Raw genomic sequence first — 22,484 nt, forward strand, 5'->3', positions numbered from 1 at the left:
GCTTTTTCTTTGTTGTTGTTTTTTTAATACAAAACACATTATTATACAAAAACAAAAAAAACCATCCTGCGCTGGTGACAGTGCTGAGGCTTTGCCCCCACCTGACTTCCCCACCTTCCTTCACATACAGTGGGGGAGTTGTGGGGGGTTCCATGGTGCCCCGGGATCACAAGCACACACGACCCGTTACAGAAGAAATGGACTCCATACAGTAAACATGGGGGAAATACCACGGCAGTGCTTGGGGGAAGGACATGGTGAAAGGAGAGGTGAACTACCATGGCCCCATGTGGAGAGGGACTGCTCCTCTGTCCCCTACCTCAAAGATACCTTTCTGTTTCATCGTGGGAGGGATGTTTTCTCCCTCTAGCCTTCTCTGCCCAGCATTAGTAGGCTGGTGCACACTTTCGGTTTGTCGCCAGAAAGAAAAGGAGCCTAAGAAGCTGCCTTACACTTAATCAGACCCTTGGTCGGCCCTGCTTTGATTGGCAGCAATTACCCAGGACCTTGGGTACAGCCTAGTTCCATGAGGTTCTTTTAAACTTGGAGTGCCAGGAACTGCACCCAAGACCCTCTGCATGCAAACCGTGCGCTCTCTTCAAGCCCTTCCCCAGGAGCTTGCCCTGTGCCTGCAGCCTTTTCTGTCTCGTTCCAGAAAAGACTATGTTTTATGCAATGAACTGAAAAGTTCAAACCTGCTTCCATGTTCGCAGTTCTGGGCAAACCCACTCCACCACCACCCCCAGTTTGTTCCGCCCAACTGGTATCAGTGATGGGCGTAGCCTGCCCCATACCGATCAAGTCAGATCCAATCCAGAGTCCTTCCACATTGGCCCCTGAACCCTGTGTGCTTCCCCTTTTGTGAGAAGGGTGGTGTGGGGTCTCCCCAACTGTGAATCCAGCATTTTAGGAAGTGCAAGAGGTTTGGGAGAAGGGTCCTGGTATCTCCACTCACGGGTGATGTTGTGCGGGAGATGGGGGGAAGGAAGAGAGGGGGCTGGGTTGGTTGTGCCGGGGGGCCAGCTGTGGCAGTGGGGTTAGGAAGGGGCACAAGACATGCTACGCAGGAGGGTGTGCACCCAGAAAGTCCCCACATACACACACACACTTCAGTCCCATCCATTGTCCTTCACCATGTGTGACATCTCAATAATGTACTTCCCTTCTTTGTACTTCTGGCTGGTCTCAAAGGCTTGTTCCTGGCAAACAAGGAAACAGGAAGATATAAGCCTACTCACTCCAGATTTTTCTGATTTAACTTTCCTCCCCAACCGGAACCCTCATGATTCCTTATGATCCGTCGCACTTAAAACATAAGGTTTACTTTCAAAAAGGGGGGGGGGGTGATGAGCAATATGTGAAGCAAAATCATCAGTGATTTACAATGGGGTATTAGGAATCGGCATTTCCATTGGGAGTGTGTGACAGAGAAAGGCATCTCTAAATGACAGGGGCCACTGGGGTTTATTATCCATGCGGATAAACTACTTTTATACAGTACTCACATATTTCCATCCCAGGGTAGTCTTGCAGCTTTCACAGAAAATATCGGCAACAGAATGGAGACCAGTGAGCAAGAGACGTTGCTCGGCTGGACCACAGCCCACATTAACCCTGCAATCAAAGAAATGAGAGGGTGCCATCATGTATCTTGCATTCATCCCAGCGGTACCCTATCCTGTTCTGCTGGCAAAAAAGATGGCCACAAATTCTTGGCAGGGAAAAAAAATGTCCCTATTCCAAGGTTTTTCTAAAAAGTGCTTGCAGAGAAGCAAAAAGGCTTTCCAAATCACACTACTGGGTTTTTGTTTATGCAGAGTTTTCAGCAAACTGAAACAAAAGCGGCAGGTTTGGCTATGAAATCTCATGATTTCCAATTTCCTGATAAAAATTTACTGAGCATCTATTAAGGCACATCAGTGGCAAAATCACTGCATCGTGCTCTTGAATGTGATCTTTTAAAAGCAGCAGGAGCGAAACCCTGGTCTGTTGGACTAGGAGTCTAAAGACTGTGCACTGACAGCATAAAGAGAATTCTGAACGGAGTCTCAGAACGGCCTCTAGTGGCCAGGAGGAAGATCTGCAGAACCGTAGAAGTTGCCTTTATCAGGAAAGCTGGCAACTTGGCAAGCATTCACACTGCAGAACCAATTACCCCCAGTGGTGGACAACTGCATGGTGACCCATGTTTCATCTTGCTTAAGATGCTGCAGCACCTTCTCATCCTGGACTGGGTGTCACATGCTCAGATGCAACATAGTGGTCTCAGGAGCATTAGGAACCTGTCTTTTGAAGTTGGTGGTTCTGTCAACTGAAACAGCTTACAGAGGGCATGGCCGCTTGAGAGCTGCTGGAAGTGCCAAAGGCTTGAACTTCAGGGACTCTTTCTGTATGCTAAAAAATGATCTGTGTCACATGCAGATATTGGAAAGGGAGGCGAGGAGAAGGGAACCAAGGCCTCCCTTTGCTATCCGGAGCCCTAGAAACAAACATTGGCTTGGAATAAACCAGGAACTGCTGTTTTCCTCGGAAGACATGGGCTCATCTCCTAAATGTGTGATGCTTTTATTCCTTGCAGGACAGTCATTCCTTACTGAAGATAACACTCTTAGTAGGAGAAGGTAAAGAAGGCCCCTGGCAGAAGGAGGCAGCGGCAGGTTTATTTACCAGGAGCCCAGGCCTGCCAAAGGACGGGTGGTCTTCTCTCGTTAGTTCAAACGGATACAGAAAGAGATGCAAGTTACACTCTCCCGAGAGACAAAATTATCAGGCTGTGAGATAAAAGAAAAGAATTCAGACTTAGATCGCAAGCGACTTTAGCTCTACTAATAAACTGGCCCTCTAAAAAAAGCAAAAAAATGTGGCACATGCGTCCCTTGCTTTTGTACAAAGAGAGTAAAAAAGCTGATCTTCCACACCTGGTGAACATCAGGAATGAAAGCGGTCGCTAATCTGTTTGTACTTATCCAGATAATAGGAAAAAGATCTTTTAAAGATGTTCTGGAGACCTCCTTCTCTCAGTCTTATCCCCCTCACAGGCTCGTTTGGTGAGGAGGCGGAGAGGGGCCTTTTCAGTGGACGTACCCAGGCTCTATGGAACACAGTCTCTCAGAAACACGGCTGGCCCCTTCCTTCTTGTCCTGATGTTAGCCAGAGGTGTAAATTTGGAGGCCGGATTTTATATGGTTTGGATAAGTACCCTGTTTTTCCCTGAAAAATAAGACCTAACCTGAAAATAAGCCCTAGTAGGATTTTTCAGGATGCTCGTAATACAGTATAAGGCCTACTCCAAAAATAAGCCCCAGTTAAGTGAAACCCTGCCCTCCGCCACTGTGCAGCAACCAGAAGATGATAACATGACTGTAAAATAAAATATCCCCTGAAAATAAGCCCTAATGTGGTTTTGGAGCAAAAATTAATATAAGACCCTGTCTTATTTTCAGTGAAACACCGTAGTGGTCTGAGGAGTGGTGCAATTTATTGAATTAAGGGATTTTTTAAAAAGTTTTTTTAGTGTTTTCAATTCATGATTTTTAATATTTTTACATGCTTAATTGTTTTTTCATGTTTTATCTCCTGTTTTTTTTTAATTTTTAACAGTGTTTTAATTGTTGTGAGCTACCTTGAGTCTCTCTATGGGGAAAAAGGAAACATTGAATTTTTTTAAAAAAAAAACTGATAAGGATCAAACTGCCTGCCATTAGGCAGGCCGTGGTGGTGGTGGTGGTGGTGATGATGATGATGGTGCTCTTCCCCACCCCAGAGCACCACAACAGGCAGCCGTGGTAAGCAGGCTGTTCCTTCACTGCTTAGTTTTGAGAGGTCCTCAAAAGCAAAGCACACTGGCAGGGGTTGGGCTAAGTGTGACTCATGGGGCCACATGCAGGGCACCACTGTGACCCCAAAGACTACTTATCAAAAATGCAAAAAAGGAAGAAGGAGGAGAAGGAAGAAGAGGCCTGTTTCCCTCCTTGAAGGCTTTCATGAGCAGCAGTTTTTGCATTAGAGCAGTGGTTCCTAACCTTGGGCAGCCCAGGTGTTCTTGGACTGCAATTCCCAGAAATTCCAGGCAGCACAGCTGGTGGTGAAGGCTTCTGGGAGTTGCAGTCCAATAACACTAGAGACATTGCAGTGCCCCCCCCAAGTCCTCCCATTTCAAAAAAGGTTGTTATCCATCCCTTGCACAGTGGGCAAAAGTGACCTGCAATTGCCTGTGACACTATCTGAAGAACAGTTTGACAAGGACAGTTATTTGAAGGGTGTTTGTGGGTAGGTGTCTTCTCTGGCAGGAGGTGGTCATCATCATCGACCCCAGTGCTTTTGCTTCTTTTTTTCTTCCTCCTCTATAGCTGAAGGAGGCTGGGCACAGCAGCTGCCTTCTCCTGTGCCTGGATGCAGAGCAGCAGCAGGATGTTTGTAGCCAGGGCAGGGACGGGCTGACTACTGAGAGATGAAGGGACTGACGCTGTGCTTCTTGCTTTGAGGAACAGTTACCACAAGTCTGATTGTTATTTCATTACATAATGAAATTAACCTCCATTAGCCCATAACCACTATGAAACATCCCCAAGAACCCCCTTGCATACTAAAATATAGGCTATCCCATGAAACTGGTTAAGTGCACCCTTGCTCTGCCAGTCCCACACATTCTTACCACTGAGAAAAGAACGATTTATGAGGCAAAATGGGTCCACCATTTCAAAACAATATTTTGCTTGGCTGGGTTTGACAGCCAGGGCAGAGGAATGCTAAATCCCTATGACTCAGTCTTACTGACCTGGCGCTCAGCTGCCTTCCTGCCAAAGGCCACTTAGACATGAAGAGAAGGGGAAGTAGTGTGTTTTTCTTCCCTGCCAAATTCATGGCGCATAGAGAGGTCCCTAAAGAGCCTTCTGTACCTTAAAACAGAATTTGAATGTTGCCATTATTATTATTTTAAAATCAAAGCGCTGAAAGTCTGAAAGATGATCCAAAATGTTCTGATCTTGGGAAAAGGGTTAATCTCATCAATCTTTGCAGATGCATTCGTTGTGAAAGGACTTTTCAAAGGAGCAGAAGAATTAAGGATTCAGAGTTAAACTGGAAGAAAAATAAAGGATATATAAGAAGTATTTTGCAGATACTGTCATTAATCACCAAGCCAACTGTCTTGATTTGAAGTAAAAAAAGCTGCTTGAAGGTCAAGAGCATATTATCCTGTGGGTGGGTGGGTGGTAAAGCCCAGCACCCATGAGGGAACAGTGATGACATAAAGCAGGGCGACAGGAGCACCAGCGTTAAGATTCCACAGTGCCCACCTCTGCCTGAGCCTGAACAGCCTCCACGAATGAAGACTGCACAGAGAGAGAAATTAAACCAAGTATCATCTGTATTCAGTGCATTTTATTTCTTGAGAATAATATTGGCTCAGATGCAAAGCTGCTGTAAGTCATACTTATAGATGTTAAAACCCTTATTCTTGTTCTCAAATTTTAGGGGGTGCTGCATCCTTCCACAAGAGTTTTACTTGCTTTCTCATCCCAAAAAGGTCATTGATTGTGGTTATCTATAGTAGGAGACTACTGCAGTGAACGGAAGCATCATACATTTAGGAGATGCATACTCAGTTGCGCACTGTTCACATGGAAAATCTCTTTGTTTTATTTCTTCTTGAGTAAGAGAATTCAGTACAGCATGAGCTCTGGTTCAAAGAATCACGGACAAAGGGGTGTTGAATGCAATGCGAAGGATATACACCATTAGATGTCCTTTGGTGGATATAGCAGTAAACTAGAGCACCCAGATATAGCAGTAAACCCCTCAGCTAACGACATCACTTTTGTGTATTAGTCACTTCGCGATCCTGACCATTTTGCCTCCTTTTGTTTAAGAGCAGCAGCTCTCTGCCTGTCTCTGCACTGACTGCACTTTCCCCACACTGTACTCCACCCCATCACCACCAAAGAAAACCAATTGCAAGAGAACACTCACACAGAATTGAAAAGATAGGCGCGACCATGACTCCCCTGGAAGGACTGTGGAAATAAAAGTATAGGAGTTACGACCCTCTTCACTGACAGATTCTTTAACCTACACACTGCCCCTCCCACACACACTGCAAACCAAGCATTTCACTTCAGAGTAGAAGCTGTGAGATCAGACTCATATTGCTGGTCCTTGTACCCTGGCAGGGTGCTGTTGTTAGATAGCGCCCTAATGGGGCCCTGGTTTCTTCTTCTTCTTCTTCTTCTTCTTCATCATCATCATCATCATCATCATCATCATCATCATCATCATCATCATCATCATCATCATCTTTTTTTGGACTGCAACTCTCAGAATTGGTCAGCCATCACAGCCACTGAAAAAACTCCAGGAACCTTGCCGTGCCAGATACGGATGTTGAGGCACCAATATACATTTGTTGTCATTAAGGTTGTCCCCGTGACTTTGGAACGTACATACCTTGGAGATGAGCTCATCATGCTTCGCCAGATGTGCCCGGCAGTGGACACAGCTGTATGTCCGGTGACACCGCGGTAGGTAGCTGCGGAAGGTCTTGGTCGGGAGGCAAGGTGCAGGTGGCACTGGCTCACAGCTGGGCATGACAGGCTGGAGAGCAATGCCCTGTCGAGGTGGGGGAGCTGGCGCCGTGCAGCTCCCACACAGGCGGTCGCAAGTGAAGCAGCGAAGCAGGTTGGCTAGAGCCGTGTTTCAGAAAAATGAAGTTTGGGGGGCCTGCGCTGCCAGGGTCCCCCCAGATGAGAACCAGACCGAAAGGGAAGTTGCCTGTGGAGAGAAAAGCACAAGCAATTATCAGGCAGAGGAACAACCCCCTGAAAGATCCCTCCTTGTTCCCTAGTTGCCATCCACTGGGGAAGGTGTTCTGGACCTCTTCCAGTGTTTGAAACCATGCCTGTTAACTAATTACAGTGTGAGTGGAGCTCAAAGGATTCATCCGTCTGGAGTAATTACCACTGGCGCCTTGTTCCACATTCACAGTCCGTACTGTGATTAGAATCCTTAGTCCACCTTTGAGATGGGTAATGAAAATAGGTGTGTAAGAAATCTGCCTAATTATAAACCTGTTGAAGACAAAAGTAATTTTTTGGGATGTGCCGTGTGTCTGTACAAATGGATTGTAGACCACGAAAGCTCATGATAAAACAAATCTGTTCATTTTAAAGGTGGGATAAAACTATTTTTCTTCTGTGCTTTCTTGACTACAACTCCCAGAATCCTTCAGCTAGCATGGCTGCTGGAGAGCAAGAAGTTGTCTCGGTATACAGTTAGCCTGCCACATGATTAATGTCTGAAGGGTAAATTGAGTGTATAGTATAAAACGCCTGAGTTCTCTGAACCACAGATGAAAAAAAGTCTAAAGAAACATCCTTCACTTCTTCAGCCTTACTACAACCATGAGAAGAGGCTGGTGATAATTGTCGGGGGTTTCTGGTAGCTGTAGTCCAAAAATTACTTTTCCAAGCTCTAGAAAAGGCAAGTTAAAGACAGTCAACAGGTCACTACCTAATCCGTGCTATACAATGCTGGGTATGCAGAATTCAAATGCCCAGCACAACCTATTGTTTTAGGGACAGACCTAATTTGTATGGTTTCTGTAAAGCTGAAGGAGCTGATGATATTTATTTAGATTGGTTTCCTTTCCAGTAGGAAGATCACAGGTATCTTATGCTGTATGTTCCACATATCCTCTCAGCTTCCCTCAACTGAGACACTCACTGTAGCCCTATTCAAATGTTATGCCTGATAGCAAGTTAGGGGTAAATGTATGGTGGTGACACAGAGATGCAAGTAAACTGTTCCCCATCACCTCTGAAAGCTGGACAGATCTTCACTTGTTCACTGTGAAAAGACTGGAGGGCCTTGGAAGTGAACTCATCTCAACACATCTACGATGTTTCCATGGTTGGGAACTCTGCTAAGATAAGACTTCTGGTCATAGAAATACTGTAGAGAATAGTCAACTGAATGTAATTAGAAGCATCTCTGCAGTCCTTAACAGTGTACACAAGAATGTCTGTTTAAATTCTGGGTCAGGCAAGCAGATGGGTCTGAGCAGGGCTTCTGTGTGCAGAAATTTACCCTTCCATGCACACTTTCTGGCTTGCCAGCATGGGGCTTCTCTTTAAACCTTTTAAGTGCACGTGTATACAGTAGACACACCAATCTATACTCAGAGCTGTTCAGTGGGATACAGTGCTAAGTTGGTATACATGATAGTGCAAACTTGGTTACTGCCATTCCCAGATCTGAATACACCCTTAATCTAAAATCCAATTAAGTGACACTTCTTCTGTTTTCTGTCCCATTCACAAAGGATCCCAAAGATTTATTTTTATTCATTTTATTTAAACCTTTATAGCCTGCCACATACCTCAGGAACTCAGGGCAGTTTACCAAGCTGTATAAAACAATTTGAAACATAAGATATTTAAAGCAATTTGAAATACAAAATAAGAAATGTAAAACAATTTAAAATTGAGCAACACACAATTAGAACATTCAAACATTCAAGACATGAAAATTATTGCATTAAAACCTGTGCAGGTACTTGAAACCATCCAAGTTTCTGGTAGCAACTCATTTTATAGAGTCACAGAATTGCTAAGTTCAGTTGGGATATCAAGAGTCAGCCAGTCCAATCTCCAGCAATGCAGGAAACTAAAGCATCCCTGACAGATGTCTATCCAACCCCTGCTTAAAAACCAAACATGAAGGAGAGTCCACCATCTTCCAAGGTAGTTTGTTCTACTGTCAAACAGCGCTTACAATAACTCTTCCTAATGTTAAATCAGAATCTCCTTTCTTGTAATTTAAATTCATTGGTTCAGGTCCTACACTAAAGCAGCACAGAACAAATCTGTTCCAGCCTCCCTGTATTAACCTATCAGATATTTAAAGATGGCTATGTCAGATCACCTCTTTGTCTTCTCTTCTCCAGGCTGAACACAACCAGCTCCTTCAATCATACTTCACAGGATTTGGTTTCCAGACCTTCTTTAACCATCTTGGGTGTCCTCTTTTGGGCATGTTCTAACTTGTCAGTATTCTTCTTAAACTGAAGGCTGCGGAACTGGACACATTACTCCCGATGAGGTCTGATTTGAATGTTTGCAGCCTCCTCCCACTTTCCATCTTAATACTGTAACCAGATGCAGATGACATGGCATAAACATCAACCACTAGCTCTCTCAGTGACCTTGGACTAATCATGATATCAGCCTAACCTACCAGTGCCATCGTGATGGGGAAATTAGAACACTGGATTTGGACTGGGAAGATCCAAGTTCCAGTCCCTGCTGAGCTATTTAACTTACTGGATTACTATCATGGGCCAGCTGTTCTTTCAACTTGTTGGGTACCAAATGGTATATAGCCACCCATCATACACACCCCCTCGAGCTTCTTGCAAGAAAGGCAGGTTATAAATGTAATAAAATAAATAACACCCCACAGAGTTGTTGTTAAGATAAAAACAGCAAGATGGTACGAATATATTTGAGCCGATGTGGTGTAGGGAACAGAGGGCCAGACTAACGCTCAGGAGACCTGGGTTCAGTTTCTACCCTTCCCTGAACATCTCAAAGACCTCAAAAACCCTACTGGGGTTGCCATGAGTCAGAAATGACTCAATGGCACAAAACAACCAGCATAATGCTTTAAGCTCCTTGGCAGAAACATCTAGCATGATGAAGAGGTTTGAAGAATTTAAAAATTTGACCACTGTTTTGTGACTTCTGAATTAAGGATTATGCTGACATGGATGGGAGGGCATTTCCGCTTGGAATGTTTCTCCCAACCTACTCTGCCATCTCCACTTCTACTGTGACATACAGTACATACAAGGTTGTGTCACACATGCCAGGAGTGCAAACTTCATGATTTGCCAGAGTAACCTTTGCATAACAACTCTACCATATATCCCACCTCTAACTTCAGCACGGGGTCATATTAACCCCATCCCTCGTATTAAGCGTCCCAGGAACAGTCATGACGTGACCTCACGCCCACTTTCTCCTGAGAGCCCTCTAGCGGAAGCTCGGGGTTATTTCCACCGCGCAATGTTCATTCAAAATTTCGCGCTGCCTCCGTCCAGTCAATGACGCCCAAAGCCCTGGGCGCGCACCCTGCCGGCAGGAAGGAGCCACTACACCCACCAGAGCTGACTTTCAGAACCCCTCATGTTGTTTGTACGCCGTGCGGGCATTCGTGTTCCCAATTCTGTCCTAAAGCGAATCATGCACACGGCACTTGCAAGAGGGCGGGCGGATGTCGCCGGAGAGAAAGAAAGAAAAGGTCGACGCTGCCCGCAATTTCGGCTTCCCCAAACCCAAATTCCGAATCAGTGTCGTGTGAACCGTCTCGGCAAGCCCCCCAAGGGCGCTGCATTACCTCGCTTTCTGCCAAATCGCCGCCTTCTCCTCCCGCGCTCGTCGCTTCCTCTCTCCTCCGAGGAGCACCGATCGGGCCAGCGGGCGCGCTCGGAGGGGGGGAGGTCGGGAACAGAAGTGGAGTGGGAGGAGTCCAGGTGCCGGGGGAGGGGGGCACCCCACGCGTTAATCACCGCAGTGGCGGACTCACGTGGCTGCGCGCGCGGAAGGAAAATAAAGGCGGCTTGGCGTCGCGAAGTTCCCACAGGGACTCGGCGGGAGAGGGGATGAGGAGGAGTGGGGAGAGGGGGGGCAGGCAGGAAGGACCGGGCAAAGAAAGGACTCGGCCCGGAGACGAGCGCGGAGGGGACGGAGGCACCCGCGGGGGGGGGGGAAGCGACGCAGGAGGGAGGGAAAGTTTCCGCGGCTGCCCGTCGGGTTTGCCTTCAACGCGCGCGGGGGGCTCACCTTGAAACCTGCTCCCGGGTCGCCCGGCTCCGCCTCGGACCGCTCCCGCTGCCGCTGCCGGGTCTGCGAGGGGTCGCGCCAAGGGGAGCGCCCGCTGGGAGGCAGCAGCCGGAGGGCCGGTTTTGTGCTCCGTCTCTATCCGAATGTGGCTGTGTGTTGTGGAACCGCATCATAACATTGTGAGTCATCCCTCCCGCCCTCCTCCCCGCTCCCTCTCTTGTCTCTCTCTCTCTCCCTTCCCCCCCCCCAACAGCCCGTCAGCCTCCCGCGACGTCAGAGCGGGGCCGGAGACACGGATCAAAAGGGGGGGGGGAGGGAGGGAACAAGCAGGGGCCACCGCGGCCGGGATGCTGCGGGGAGGGCGAGCCGCGGGCAATGGCTGTGCTGGGTGGGGGGGGAGAGGAGAGGAGGGCTGCGGAGGCTGGAGGCGGGCAAATAGGGGCTCAGACGGCGAAGGGGGGACGGAGCCGGCGGAGAGAGACGCGCAGGTGATACATCCCACCATGCGCGCCCGTGGCAAACTCTGACGCAGAGAGGGAGAGAGACGCAGCTGAGGGTCACGGGCGAGAAATCTGCAGTCTCACCCTCGGAGGCTCTCCATCCAGCCATCCCCCCACACACACACACACACAGAGCCAGTCCCTCAGGCAACACTTCCCGTTGTGACACCTCAAAATTCAAGGCCCGCCAGCCCCCCCCCCCCCACGTCCTGGCGCGCGTCAACCTTGAGTGTCCCTAAGTGCTGTCATTGCTCAGACTCCCCTTCGCTCTCCCCTCCAAAACTGCCTTCTCTGAAAGAGGAGGTCGAGAGGCGCATCATATCCCCACCTCAGGAAATATTTGCCCGACCAATACGGACTTCTCTGTTGTGATCCACACACACATACACATCTCTTGTGTTAATGTCTTGTCCAGGTAAAATCCACAAAAGTTGGAGTATTGATTTCTGCAGGCAGAACTGGAGTCATTCAGTCCACAAATAAGCAGCAGGAAGATAAATCAAACCCAGAAGGTCCTGTTGTAAAGAGTAACTAGCCCCAGCTTTTCTTGGTGAAAGCATGAGCTGCATTATCAAAGCTGAAGCTTCAAGGGTGAGCCATAACTCATATATTTTGAGTAACACATGTTGACCACATTTTGCTAATTGAAAGATATACAGTATGAGTTTTTGATGGCACAGAGCTTCTTCAAGCAGGTGTTGTCTCCAAGCATGGGCCCCATTAACATTAATGCTAAGCCTTGGGTAGGTTAGGTTTGTCTTGAGCACCTGCATCCAGTTCTCCTGCTAAAAACGAATACAGAATTGCTAAGAACTAGAACTATTAGAAACCTACTTGCCACAGGCTGAAAGGCTTACAAATATGCCAAGAAAGGAATACAAATATGAAAGACATACAAATATACTACATATAAGTAACTAGGTATTCTAGGTGGCAGTACAGTACTCAAGAAGCGTCATACTTCCTGATCCTCAATACTTGTTTCTTTCCACTATTACTGTACTTTGTTTTCCAAAATCACAATCTTTCTTTCATTTTTACTTTGACAGCCAAAGAGTAGTACATACATTTTGAACACTGATCAGTATTCAGTACTGATACTGAACTTTCTTCCATTTTACAATCTGAAACCCCAGACACACACACAAACCAGGCTAAATCCAATTGTTAGTCCCAAATAGAGTACAACTGTTGGCTGAAATTCTGTTCTTGAGTGTAGCACTAAGTAGAAAATTTGATGAGTCAATCCTGCATGAATTCTATTGATTTAAATAGGCCTACTCTAGTTGCAGCTTATTTTTGCAACTTACTTTACTTCACCAAATCCCTACTGCTTCAATAGGCCTACTCTAGTGTGATTTACTATACTAAGCAACAAGACTTCCGGCAGTGAATCACTAGGCCATACTCTAATATTAATAAGTCCCTTTTGTTCAAGAGTCTATTTTAGTTGGGAATAATATTGGTTTAGGCCGTTGTTAATGTCCTTCAAGTGGTGGGTGGGGAATGTTTAACCCTACAGTTATTTTGGTTCGCAATTCCCATCAGCTCCACTCAGTATGCCCAATAGTAAGGGAGCTATGAGAATTGTAGTCCAAGTCTGGAGGGCTCCATGCTCATCACCCATGGGTTAAAGACTCCAAATATAAGGAATCAGACTGTAAAATGGAAACAAAATTCAATCTGAGTACAAGGAGTACTGGGCTTTTTATAACTGTGCCTTTGAGTGGGGTAGCTGCAACCGGTAAAATAAAGCAACAGAAAACTTTTTTTCAGACTTGATATGTCTACTTTTTGGTTATACTTAACATCAGCTCCCTCTGATTTCTGCATTTTGGTTGCTACTCAGACCATCATTCTTGGTTGTACAGTATTCTGACTCTTTTCAACAGCTTTGGATACTCATGTGGGACACAGAAGTATCTGGAAACTGACTATTGTTTCATCTCTCATCAGAGCCAGCCTAAAACCTTCTGCTCTCTGAGCTGAAGAATGATATAGCATATGACCCTCCCTAAGCTAACATACATAAGATGATCAGAGTTAACCCTAGATCAATACAAGTGATGAGGCAAAATCCCCCACCACACCCAAGGGCTGCTCAAGGACTAAGACACAAAAAAGGTCATATGGCACAGAGATGTCTTTTTTCCATCACATCAGTACTGCTCTCCAGGATGCCCTCAACAACTGCAGCCTGAAACAGACCCCCTTTTCTGCCAAATGGTGTGGGACCAACCTTATATTTCCTACAAAAAAATGGGGGGCTAGTATCTCTGTCACAGGGAGATGATGTGAAGATGACTCAGTTCTCACTAAAGATGAATGTGGGCTGGAACAGAGAAACTGATAATAATGCCTTGTACTGTTTCCTCATCACTTTCCTCCTGAAGCTTTTCTTTCCAACCCATTGCTGCTTCTTTGATCTCCATCAGCATAGCCTTACAGCAGAGATGATCCTCCAGGGATTGTTGGGTTACAGTTGCAATCATCCCTCACCAGTGGCTAATACTGATGGGAGCTACAGTCTATAACAGCTGGAGGGCTCTCCACCAGCCCAGACCCACTTGTTCATGTTTCCATTCCAATCTCACACTTTCTCAAGTTGTATTTGGGCTTGGGGACTACTGGCAAAGCAGTCAGGGCTAAATCTGCCAATGTCATCGTGTCTCTAGACAAATGTATAGCACTACTGCACTTGGCATGCATGCTATGTACTGTTCTGCCCATTATGCCTTAAAGGGGGTGTTATAGAGGTGGAAACAGTGCAGAAAATGGCCACCAAAATGATCATAGGCATTTTCCCTATGAAGAAAGACTACATCTGGTGCTATTTACCTTAGAAAAAAAACAAGAAGTGTATGAAATGATGTGTGGTGTACAAAAGGGGGGCAGAGAGAGGTTCCCCCCCACCCCAAGCTGGCTTCCACATTATCGAGAAAGGATGAATGCTGAGAGATTCAATACAAAGGGGGGGATCACACATGACAATGTCCTACTTGTGGGCTTTTAGGCATCTGTTTGGCCACTGTGGGAACATAATGCTGGGCTAGATAGGCCTTAGACCTGATCCTGGATAGCTGTTATTTTATTCTTAATTGATAGATGGAGGAAGGTGGGTCTCAAAGGTCCTGTAGCACAGCTTGTTACTAAAATAGAGTTACGGGTACTATCACACTTTTTTGTCTGTTTAAAATAGATATTTTCAAATCTGTGTTTGAAAAACAGGACAGGTTGGTTCAGGTAGTTTAGTGAAGCCATCTTTGAAACTGACATTTTCGAAACTGCTCTTTGGAAGTGTATTGACTCTGGGAAGGAGAAGGGCATCGGGATCTTATTAGACTGCTGTTCGTGCAAAATGGCAAGTATACTCTCTGAGCTCCGAAAGCCTGGCATCTATAGTTAGTATACAACTCCCTCATGACTATCTGTACATCTCGAAATTTCAAGTAAAATTTGTTTTCAGGAAGGAAATCTACAGGAATCTGGAAGCCTGTCACCTGTGTATAAGGAATGGCTGTGTAAAAGAAATGACATTCCATATCCCAGAGAAGAGAGCAAAATTAGTTACCCTGAACTAATAGGAAAAAGAATTATGGGACATTTTAAAATCTAGGGGCAAAATTTTACATTTTGCCATCTGTCATCCTTCCCTTGTGGACAACTGGTTGTGTGACCTGGGCATGTGTGAGTGTATGACAGCCAACTTGATAAATCACACACTGCTTGTGCAATTGCTGCTTCATGCAGTTCCAACTTGATTTTGGCATAGAGACCCTGCTGTATGATATATGCTTCTGTCTGCCCTAAATCTACAATAGCTTACACGCAGTAAATCTGTGCCTTAAGGCTAATAGGCACATGCTGTAGCGACGACCAGACCTTCCTCCAGTTGGCATTAAATCAAGTATAATGATTGCCAGATTAGTTTTTGTTTTGGCCAGATTAGACTGTCTGTGTCAGATCATGATCAGCCTTTGTCTGACCAAAAAAAAAAAAAAAAAAAAAGGACACGACACGAGATTGTTTGGGAGCCTGACAACTTAAACACGAATTGCAGTCGCCAGACTCTATTCTTGAAAACTTATCTGAGCGGTTTATGGATTCTGTGACACCTACCCGGATTTTAGAAACCTCTGAAAACAAATCGCTGTGCGCATCTATATCCTTTGTGCATTTAAGTACGGTGACATATGCGTTACTGGTGTGGGTTAAGTTGATAAAACCACAGACACCTCGAAAGGCTCTTTGCTGAGGTGGCGAGGAAGGAAAAAAAATGACATGTTGCACAGCGAAGGAGAAGGAAAAGAGAAAGATGCTTGTTGCCCTGCCTCTTCCCCCTTATATTCACGCGGGGGATGTTGACGGGCAAGACTGAGGGCAGAAACTACATTTCCCAGAAGGCCGCGCGAACGGCAACCATTTCACCTTTGTACGGGGATCTGCATCGCCGGCGGAACTGCATCTCCATGAAGTCACTGAGCGAGGAGGCGGTCCTCAAGTGGTTGTTCGTCACAATAGCGGCATCATCGCCGTTTCCCCCCACCTCTTTCGGAGCTGCTGCCTCTTCCGTTGCCTGGCCTGTTCCAGGACTGATGTGGTAGGAGTTCGGTAGGTGGGTGACTTTCAGCAGCTTTGCAAGGGTTTGGCTCCGTTCAAATACAGTCCACGCGGCGAAGACAGGATCGGAGCGGGCTTTTGTAGTCCTTCGTTGGGAACGCCTTACCTCCGCCCTGCTTTAGATTCTTTCCTTCCTACGCTGTCTAGTCGCTGACATGCCGGGGAGTAGCAGGATTTGGAAGACCTGGTGGGGTAGGATCAGTGGCGGACCTCTAGTTTTGGAGGTCTGGAGCCCATCGCAACCAGCAACGAGATCGGGAGAACCCCTGTTATTTTCTTCAGTGGGGTCATTCCATGACAGATCACCACAACGTTTTTAAAAATGAGGACTAAGGTCGCTTCTGGAGCCCCTCCCGAATTAGGAGCCCTGAAGCTTAAATTTCCTTAGCTTCGGGGTAGATCTGCCGTTGGATGGGATTGAAACTCCGTTTGAAAATGGGATATTAACGAGATACAGAGAGCGGACTCTGATCAGCTGTCATAGAGGAACATAAGGGACTTTATGGCCCTCCAGACGCTGTTGAACTCCAGCTACCATCAGTTTGCCTGGCGGTTTGAGAGATGCTGAGAGTTGCGGCCTGTAATATCTGGAGAGAGAACATTTTCATTACTCTAGAACGTACAAGATAAATCATAACTTTTGATTAAATCATCTGGTGTTGCCACCATAGACAGTGCAGCCATGTATCCTGCAATGGAGATTTGTGGGTCATCCCCTTAGAGAGAAAGGACTGGCCTACTACCTGCCATCCCCAGCTCAAAATGAAAAACATAAATAAGAGCTATAGTTGATCTATCTTATATAGTATCCTGCAAGTGTACATTCATAGCCCTTTTTAATACACATCATCCATCTTATGTTGAGGCCCAAAGAAAAAATGGGAAGGAACAACTTTAAAAAGCAAACCTAATGCTGTAGGCCAGTGACATGGCGAACCACATGAGATGGCATTTTCTCAGATTTGTTAAGTAAACTGGGGAAATACCCTATCTACCTTCAAATATAGTCATCAGTTTACATCAGTCTTCCTCAACTTGGGTCCTTCCAGGTGGTTTGTACTACAAGATCTACCCTGCTTCCCCGAAAATAAGACCTAACCTGAAAATAAGCTCTAGTATGATTTTTTCAGTATTCTCGTAATATAAGCCCACCCAAAAAATAAGCCCCAGTTAAGTGAAACCTCCACCATTGTGCAGCAACCAGATGACATGACTGTATTTTAATAAATGTAGATTGTTGTACATGAAATAATAAAACATCCCCTGAAAATAAGCCCTAATGTGTTTTTTGGAGCAAAAATTAATATAAGACCCTGTCTTATTTTCAGGGAAACATGGCATCTGCTGTAAGAAGCATGGCTAGTGTGAAGAGTTGATCAGAGCTATAGTAAAAAGAATACGAAGAGACAGGTTGAAGAAGTCTGCGTTAGATTCTAAACATAGGAACATGCGTGTTTATCTTTCAAAAAATATACATTGTATTTTATTTTATTTTTTAGAAACACTGCTTTTCAGAAAATGAGATGTCAGGAGAAGAAAAAAATCTTGACATTTTCACTTACCATCTGAACAATCTAGATTTTATTTTATTATTTTAAAGAAATGTACATTTATATTAATTAAATTTTTTTTCAGTAGAAACTGAATAAAAAACATGGCAGAGGAAGCTGGAGATGAAAAGAAGCTGGTGGCCAAGTTTGAGCTGGAGAGGGAAACAGAGCTCCGCTTTGAGGTTGAAGCCTCACAAATAGTCCAGCTAGAACTTATGTCAGGAATGGCTGAGATTTTTGGAACTGAACTGACACGCAACAAGAAATTCACTTTCGATGCTGGTGCTAAAGTGGCTGTTTTCACTTGGCATGGCTGTTCTGTGCAGCTGACTGGTCGGACTGAAGTAGCCTATGTCTCAAAAGACACTCCCATGCTGCTGTATCTCAATACCCACACGGCCCTGGAGCAGATGCGGTGGCAAGCAGAGCGCGAAGATGAACGGGGGCCTCGAGTCATGGTGGTGGGCCCCACAGATGTAGGAAAGTCAACTGTCTGCCGCCTCTTGTTGAATTATGCTGTGCGCCTGGGGCGCCGACCCACTTTTGTGGAGCTGGATGTAGGCCAGGGCTCAATCTCCATCCCAGGCACCATGGGGGCACTCTATATTGAGCGACCTGCAGATGTGGAAGAAGGATTCTCAGTGCAGGCCCCTTTGGTCTATCACTTTGGGTCCACAACGCCTGGCACTAACATCAAACTTTATAACAAGGTAAGAGACATGTTTGGAGTATGTGTGGCATGGTGTTCCCTAGCAGTCTCCCTCATCTCTGCAGTCATTTGAGGCAGGACTTTTGAGTAAAATTCCAAGATTCCACATAGCCAAACAATCAGGAAGGGCCAGTGTTTTTAAGTAAGAAACATAATAGCAGTCCAACGGAAGAGCCTCTGCTCCCCCAACTATGGCACGCAGAGTGTAAAATCCATGAATTGCCTGGCCTCATTGTGCTGTGTTGAAATAATGTTATGTATCCATCTGAGATGGAGACAAAGGGTGATAAATTGAATCATCCATGATTACTTGCTGGGCTTAACAGAAGAAGACTATCACCATCTTCTTTTTGTGAAGACAGAGTAGCAGCCAGTCCTACAAAGATTATCTTTGGGTTTACCAAGTACTTTGACATGTTTCTCATTAACAGGAAATTACAGTACTGCTGCTGAAGAAAAAGATTTAGATAATTTGGGAGGGAAAAGACTTTGGCTCTTATCTTGATAACATGCTTAGTTCTCCATCCTGAGTTTTGTGTGCTGATTAGCAGGAGCTGTTTAAGTAAACATTAATTAAATTTGTGAGGTGTGTGAAATTCTTGTTACCACAAGATCTATGAGATTGTCTATATATCTTCTCCGCAGTGGCCCCTTGACTCTGGAACAGCTTGACACCAGAAATTTGCTTGGCACCCTCACTGGGTCTTTTCAAGAGCCAATTAAAAACTTGGCTCTTTAGGCAAGCCTTCCCTCCTGCCATTACTTGACTTTTCCTTTTCTTGGTTTTGATGTTTATTCCCATCTCGATTATAGTATTATTGTAGATTTTAATTGTTGTTTTTAACTTGTTTATGCACAATATATTGTGAGCCGCCCTGAGTAGACTTCTGTCTAGAAGGGCGGGATAAAAATCCAATAATAAATAAAAATAAATAAAATATCTGAAACACTGGACATGAGTTGGCAGAGTTATTCAATCTGTTGTTGACTAATCAATATTTTCTCGTTAATTTGATCTGGCATTTAGTGAGTTACATTTCAGTTGTGATTAATTTGAAGCCTACCTGTAGTTAATTTATCTGAAGGCAGGGCTTTTGGTGATCTTGAATCATTTCACCAACAACCCATTAAAATATAGTGAGATAGATTTATTTGATTATCTGGGAAGTTAAATAGGTAAGAGAACATTGGGGGTGGGTTGGGATGGGAGGTGTTAATATCTTTCTCTGAGACAGCATACCCATATGGACTGAATGCAAATCTCTAAAAACTAATCTGATTGATTAATTATTGGAAAACACATTACTGAAGAAAACATCTATGCTGATTTGTCTGGTAATGTTTGTTTAATCTAGAAGCATCTGCTTTAAAACAGCTTAGCTATTTTGCAAACTCTGAATCACCATTGTGAAGAATGCACTGATCGAACTGACAGTGCTAATCAAAAATAAGTTTGATCACTGTGTTTCATTTCAGACACTAATTTAGACAGCTGTTTGTTTCCTGAGAGATGCATTACTTCCCTGCATCCATTTTGAATATCCTCTGTATCTACACAGCATAAACCTGTTTTACAACTGCATGTGTCTAGCTTATGCCAACTTTTTGCTTCAGATACTGTACTTTTCACCAAGTCACTGGCTGAAATCCTGTTGCTTAGTATAGTAAACTGCACTAGAATAAGCCCATTGAACCAATGGGAATTTGGTGAATCAACTCCTCTGTAAGTTCCATTGAGTCAAATGGGCCAACTCTAGTTCCAACTTGTGTTAGCAGAGTAACTTGCCCACTTGAATCAATGGAACCTAAAAAAAGTTGGCATACAAAATCCCCACAGATCCAGTGAACCTGCTTTAGTGCAGCTTACTGTGCAAGGCAATAATATTTCAGCCATTATTTGTAGTTAAACCATTCCATTTCCTACATGTATTTTCTCCCTTCCTCTTTCTAACAGGCTCAGAGCAGCTTTTGAGGGTCTTATAGCACAATCTTGTACTTATTTGCTCATGAGTGATCCTGCTATGTTCAGTGAGGCTTATTCTCTACTACTATTAGGATTATAGACTCGGAGTTGTTTTGAATGGTAGACAAGGTTGAATGACAGTACCTGCCCAGTGCTATCAGTTGAGCTTTATAGCTGAGAGGATTTTAATCTGATTTCACAAAGGTGCATCAGACAAATTCAGGGCGGGGGGGGAGAGTTCTTCAAGAGTGAAAAGAGATTTTAGGCTGGCAGCAACTTTTTTAAAAATTATGTTTAGTGGCCAAATTCATAGAAATATTTTTAATCTTGTGTCACATTTTTCTGTTCACCTTTTCAAAGAAGGGGAGTATTACAGCTTCAGAGTACAGCATTTATTTTGCCTGAAAAATCCCAACACCTTCAGTTAAAAACAGAAGGTTTTGGAGAGATTTCTCACTGAGGTTTTGCTGAGCTATTGCTAATCAATTTAGACAGAAATTGGCTATATAGATTAATAGTCTGGAGCAGTATAAGGCAGCATCACATGCTCACAGAACTACAATACAGATTCATTGTTTTTTAAAAAAGAAAACAAATAATGGCCTACTAAAGAAGCTCCCCATGTATGTGAAATATCTTGAAACCTTTGGGGAAAGAAGCTTCCAAAAGAGGTCAGCTATCTTTATGTCATAAATGTTTTATCTTTTTATGAGGCTTGCTGTTATTTCTGTTGCTTCTGCCTTTTCCTCTGTACAGATCACATCTCGCTTGGCCGAAGTCTTTAACCAGCGATGTGAAGTGAACCGACGTGCTTCTGTCAGTGGTTGTGTCATCAATACCTGTGGCTGGGTGAAGGGATCTGGGTACCAGGCGCTTGTTCATGCTGCGTCTGCCTTTGAAGTTGATGTAGTAGTAGTACTAGACCAAGAGCGCCTCTACAATGAACTGAAACGGGACTTGCCTCACTTTGTCCGGACAGTGCTGCTCCCCAAGTCAGGTGGAGTGGTGGAGCGCTCCAAGGACTTCCGGAGGGAGTTTAGAGACGATCGCATACGTGAATACTTCTATGGCTTCCGAGGATGCTTCTACCCACATGCCTTCGATGTCAAGTTCTCTGATGTCAAGATATACAAGGTGGGGGCCCCCACCATCCCTGACTCATGTCTGCCTCTGGGTATGTCGCAAGAAGACAACCAACTCAAACTGGTGCCAGTTACACCTGGCCGTGACATGGTGCACCACCTGCTCAGTGTTAGTACTGCTGATGGCCCTGATGAGAACATTGCTGAGACTAGTGTGGCTGGTTTCATTGTAGTTACTGGAGTGGATCTAGAACGCCAGGTCTTCACAGTGCTTTCACCAGCACCTCGCCCTTTGCCCAAGAACTATCTGCTCATCATGGACATTCGCTTCATGGATCTCAAGTAAAGCAGCATTAGCAGCAGTCAGACTTTACCCAACTACTGCTAGCTCGCTCATGAACAAAGCCATTACAATACTAAATGCAAGAGCATTATCATAAAGATTGCAGAAGATCAAATGGAGTCACTAGAAGGAACAAGTACAGTTTGAACCATTTGAAATATTCTTGTCTGTTCTCCTCAGCCAGTTCAAAGAACTAGGTGATATTACAGATGGTGAAGCTGAGAAGATTGATAGATTTTATTATATGAATAACTGTAACGGATAAAAAATACTGTCTGTTTAGTGAGCTAGGAATTTCTTGTTTTTATACATTACTTTTCTTGTCTGAAATTTCAGTCAAGACTGGGATCCTTCCTAACATTGTTTTTGTCTTATCTGAAATTGACTTTGTTATAGAAAGGGCAAAATATCTACTTATTTTTTTAACTTCAATAAATTCCCAACCACAGTTATTTTCATGTTTCTAATTCTGTATACAGGTAAGAAAAGTCTGATTTTCGCATTAATAAAATGATGCATCTATGGATACAAGGTGAGACTGCATAATGAACAGCTGTTCTGCAAAACTAATAGAAATGTACATTTCAGTGACTTACTGTTCTTTTTGAAAGAAGAAAGAGCACTAGCATGAGAAGTAGGCCCAGTGCCAGGAGCTGAGGGACAGTCTGCAAATCTTATATCCTGAGGAGGATTTTTTTTCCTTGACCCCCTAGATACTGCCATACAGGCAGACTAGAAAGTTGTGGCACATTAGAAAGTAACTGCTGTATTTTAATGTGAGCTTTCGTGGACAAGTCCACTTCCTCAGACTGACCTAAAGACTAACAGCAAATATAGTAGTTCATCTTTAAGGTGCCACAGTATTCTTCATTCTTTTTT

At 44.6% G+C, this 22,484-nt stretch overlaps 2 protein-coding genes across 10 annotated transcripts; one reads left to right on the forward strand and one right to left on the reverse strand.

Moving 5' to 3' along the window:
• Positions 1–2: 2 nt before the first annotated feature.
• On the reverse strand, positions 3–10,979 carry YPEL4 (yippee like 4). Of its 6 annotated transcripts, none has more exons than XM_020792273.3 (6): positions 10,839–10,977; positions 8,920–9,142; positions 6,445–6,768; positions 5,971–6,014; positions 1,506–1,614; positions 3–1,199 (listed from the first exon to the last, which is right to left on the reverse strand). In XM_020792273.3, the coding sequence occupies exons 3-6, from the start codon at positions 6,583–6,585 to the stop codon at positions 1,110–1,112; spliced, it is 384 nt and encodes a 127-aa protein (XP_020647932.1). In that variant the 5' UTR covers positions 6,586–6,768; positions 8,920–9,142; positions 10,839–10,977; the 3' UTR covers positions 3–1,109. The 6 variants fall into 6 exon arrangements, with proteins under 6 accessions (XP_020647932.1, XP_072841532.1, XP_020647933.1 ...); XM_072985431.2 differs by having other exon boundaries at positions 8,920–9,073; positions 10,839–10,974; XM_020792274.3 differs by lacking the exon at positions 10,839–10,977 and adding an exon at positions 10,393–10,585.
• CLP1 (cleavage factor polyribonucleotide kinase subunit 1) lies at positions 10,884–22,057 on the forward strand. Of its 4 annotated transcripts, none has more exons than XM_020792264.3 (3): positions 10,884–11,017; positions 17,597–18,218; positions 20,937–22,057. In XM_020792264.3, exons 2-3 carry the CDS (start codon positions 17,613–17,615, stop codon positions 21,606–21,608), a joined length of 1,278 nt encoding a protein of 425 aa, XP_020647923.1. In that variant the 5' UTR covers positions 10,884–11,017; positions 17,597–17,612; the 3' UTR covers positions 21,609–22,057. The 4 variants fall into 4 exon arrangements, with proteins under 4 accessions (XP_020647923.1, XP_020647922.1, XP_020647921.1 ...); XM_020792263.3 differs by lacking the exon at positions 10,884–11,017 and adding an exon at positions 15,794–15,949; XM_020792262.3 differs by lacking the exon at positions 10,884–11,017 and adding an exon at positions 15,799–15,953.
• Positions 22,058–22,484: the final 427 nt, after the last annotated feature.

This window comes from Pogona vitticeps, chromosome 1, assembly GCF_051106095.1.
Source record: "Pogona vitticeps strain Pit_001003342236 chromosome 1, PviZW2.1, whole genome shotgun sequence".
Taxonomy (NCBI): Eukaryota; Metazoa; Chordata; class Lepidosauria; order Squamata; family Agamidae; genus Pogona; species Pogona vitticeps.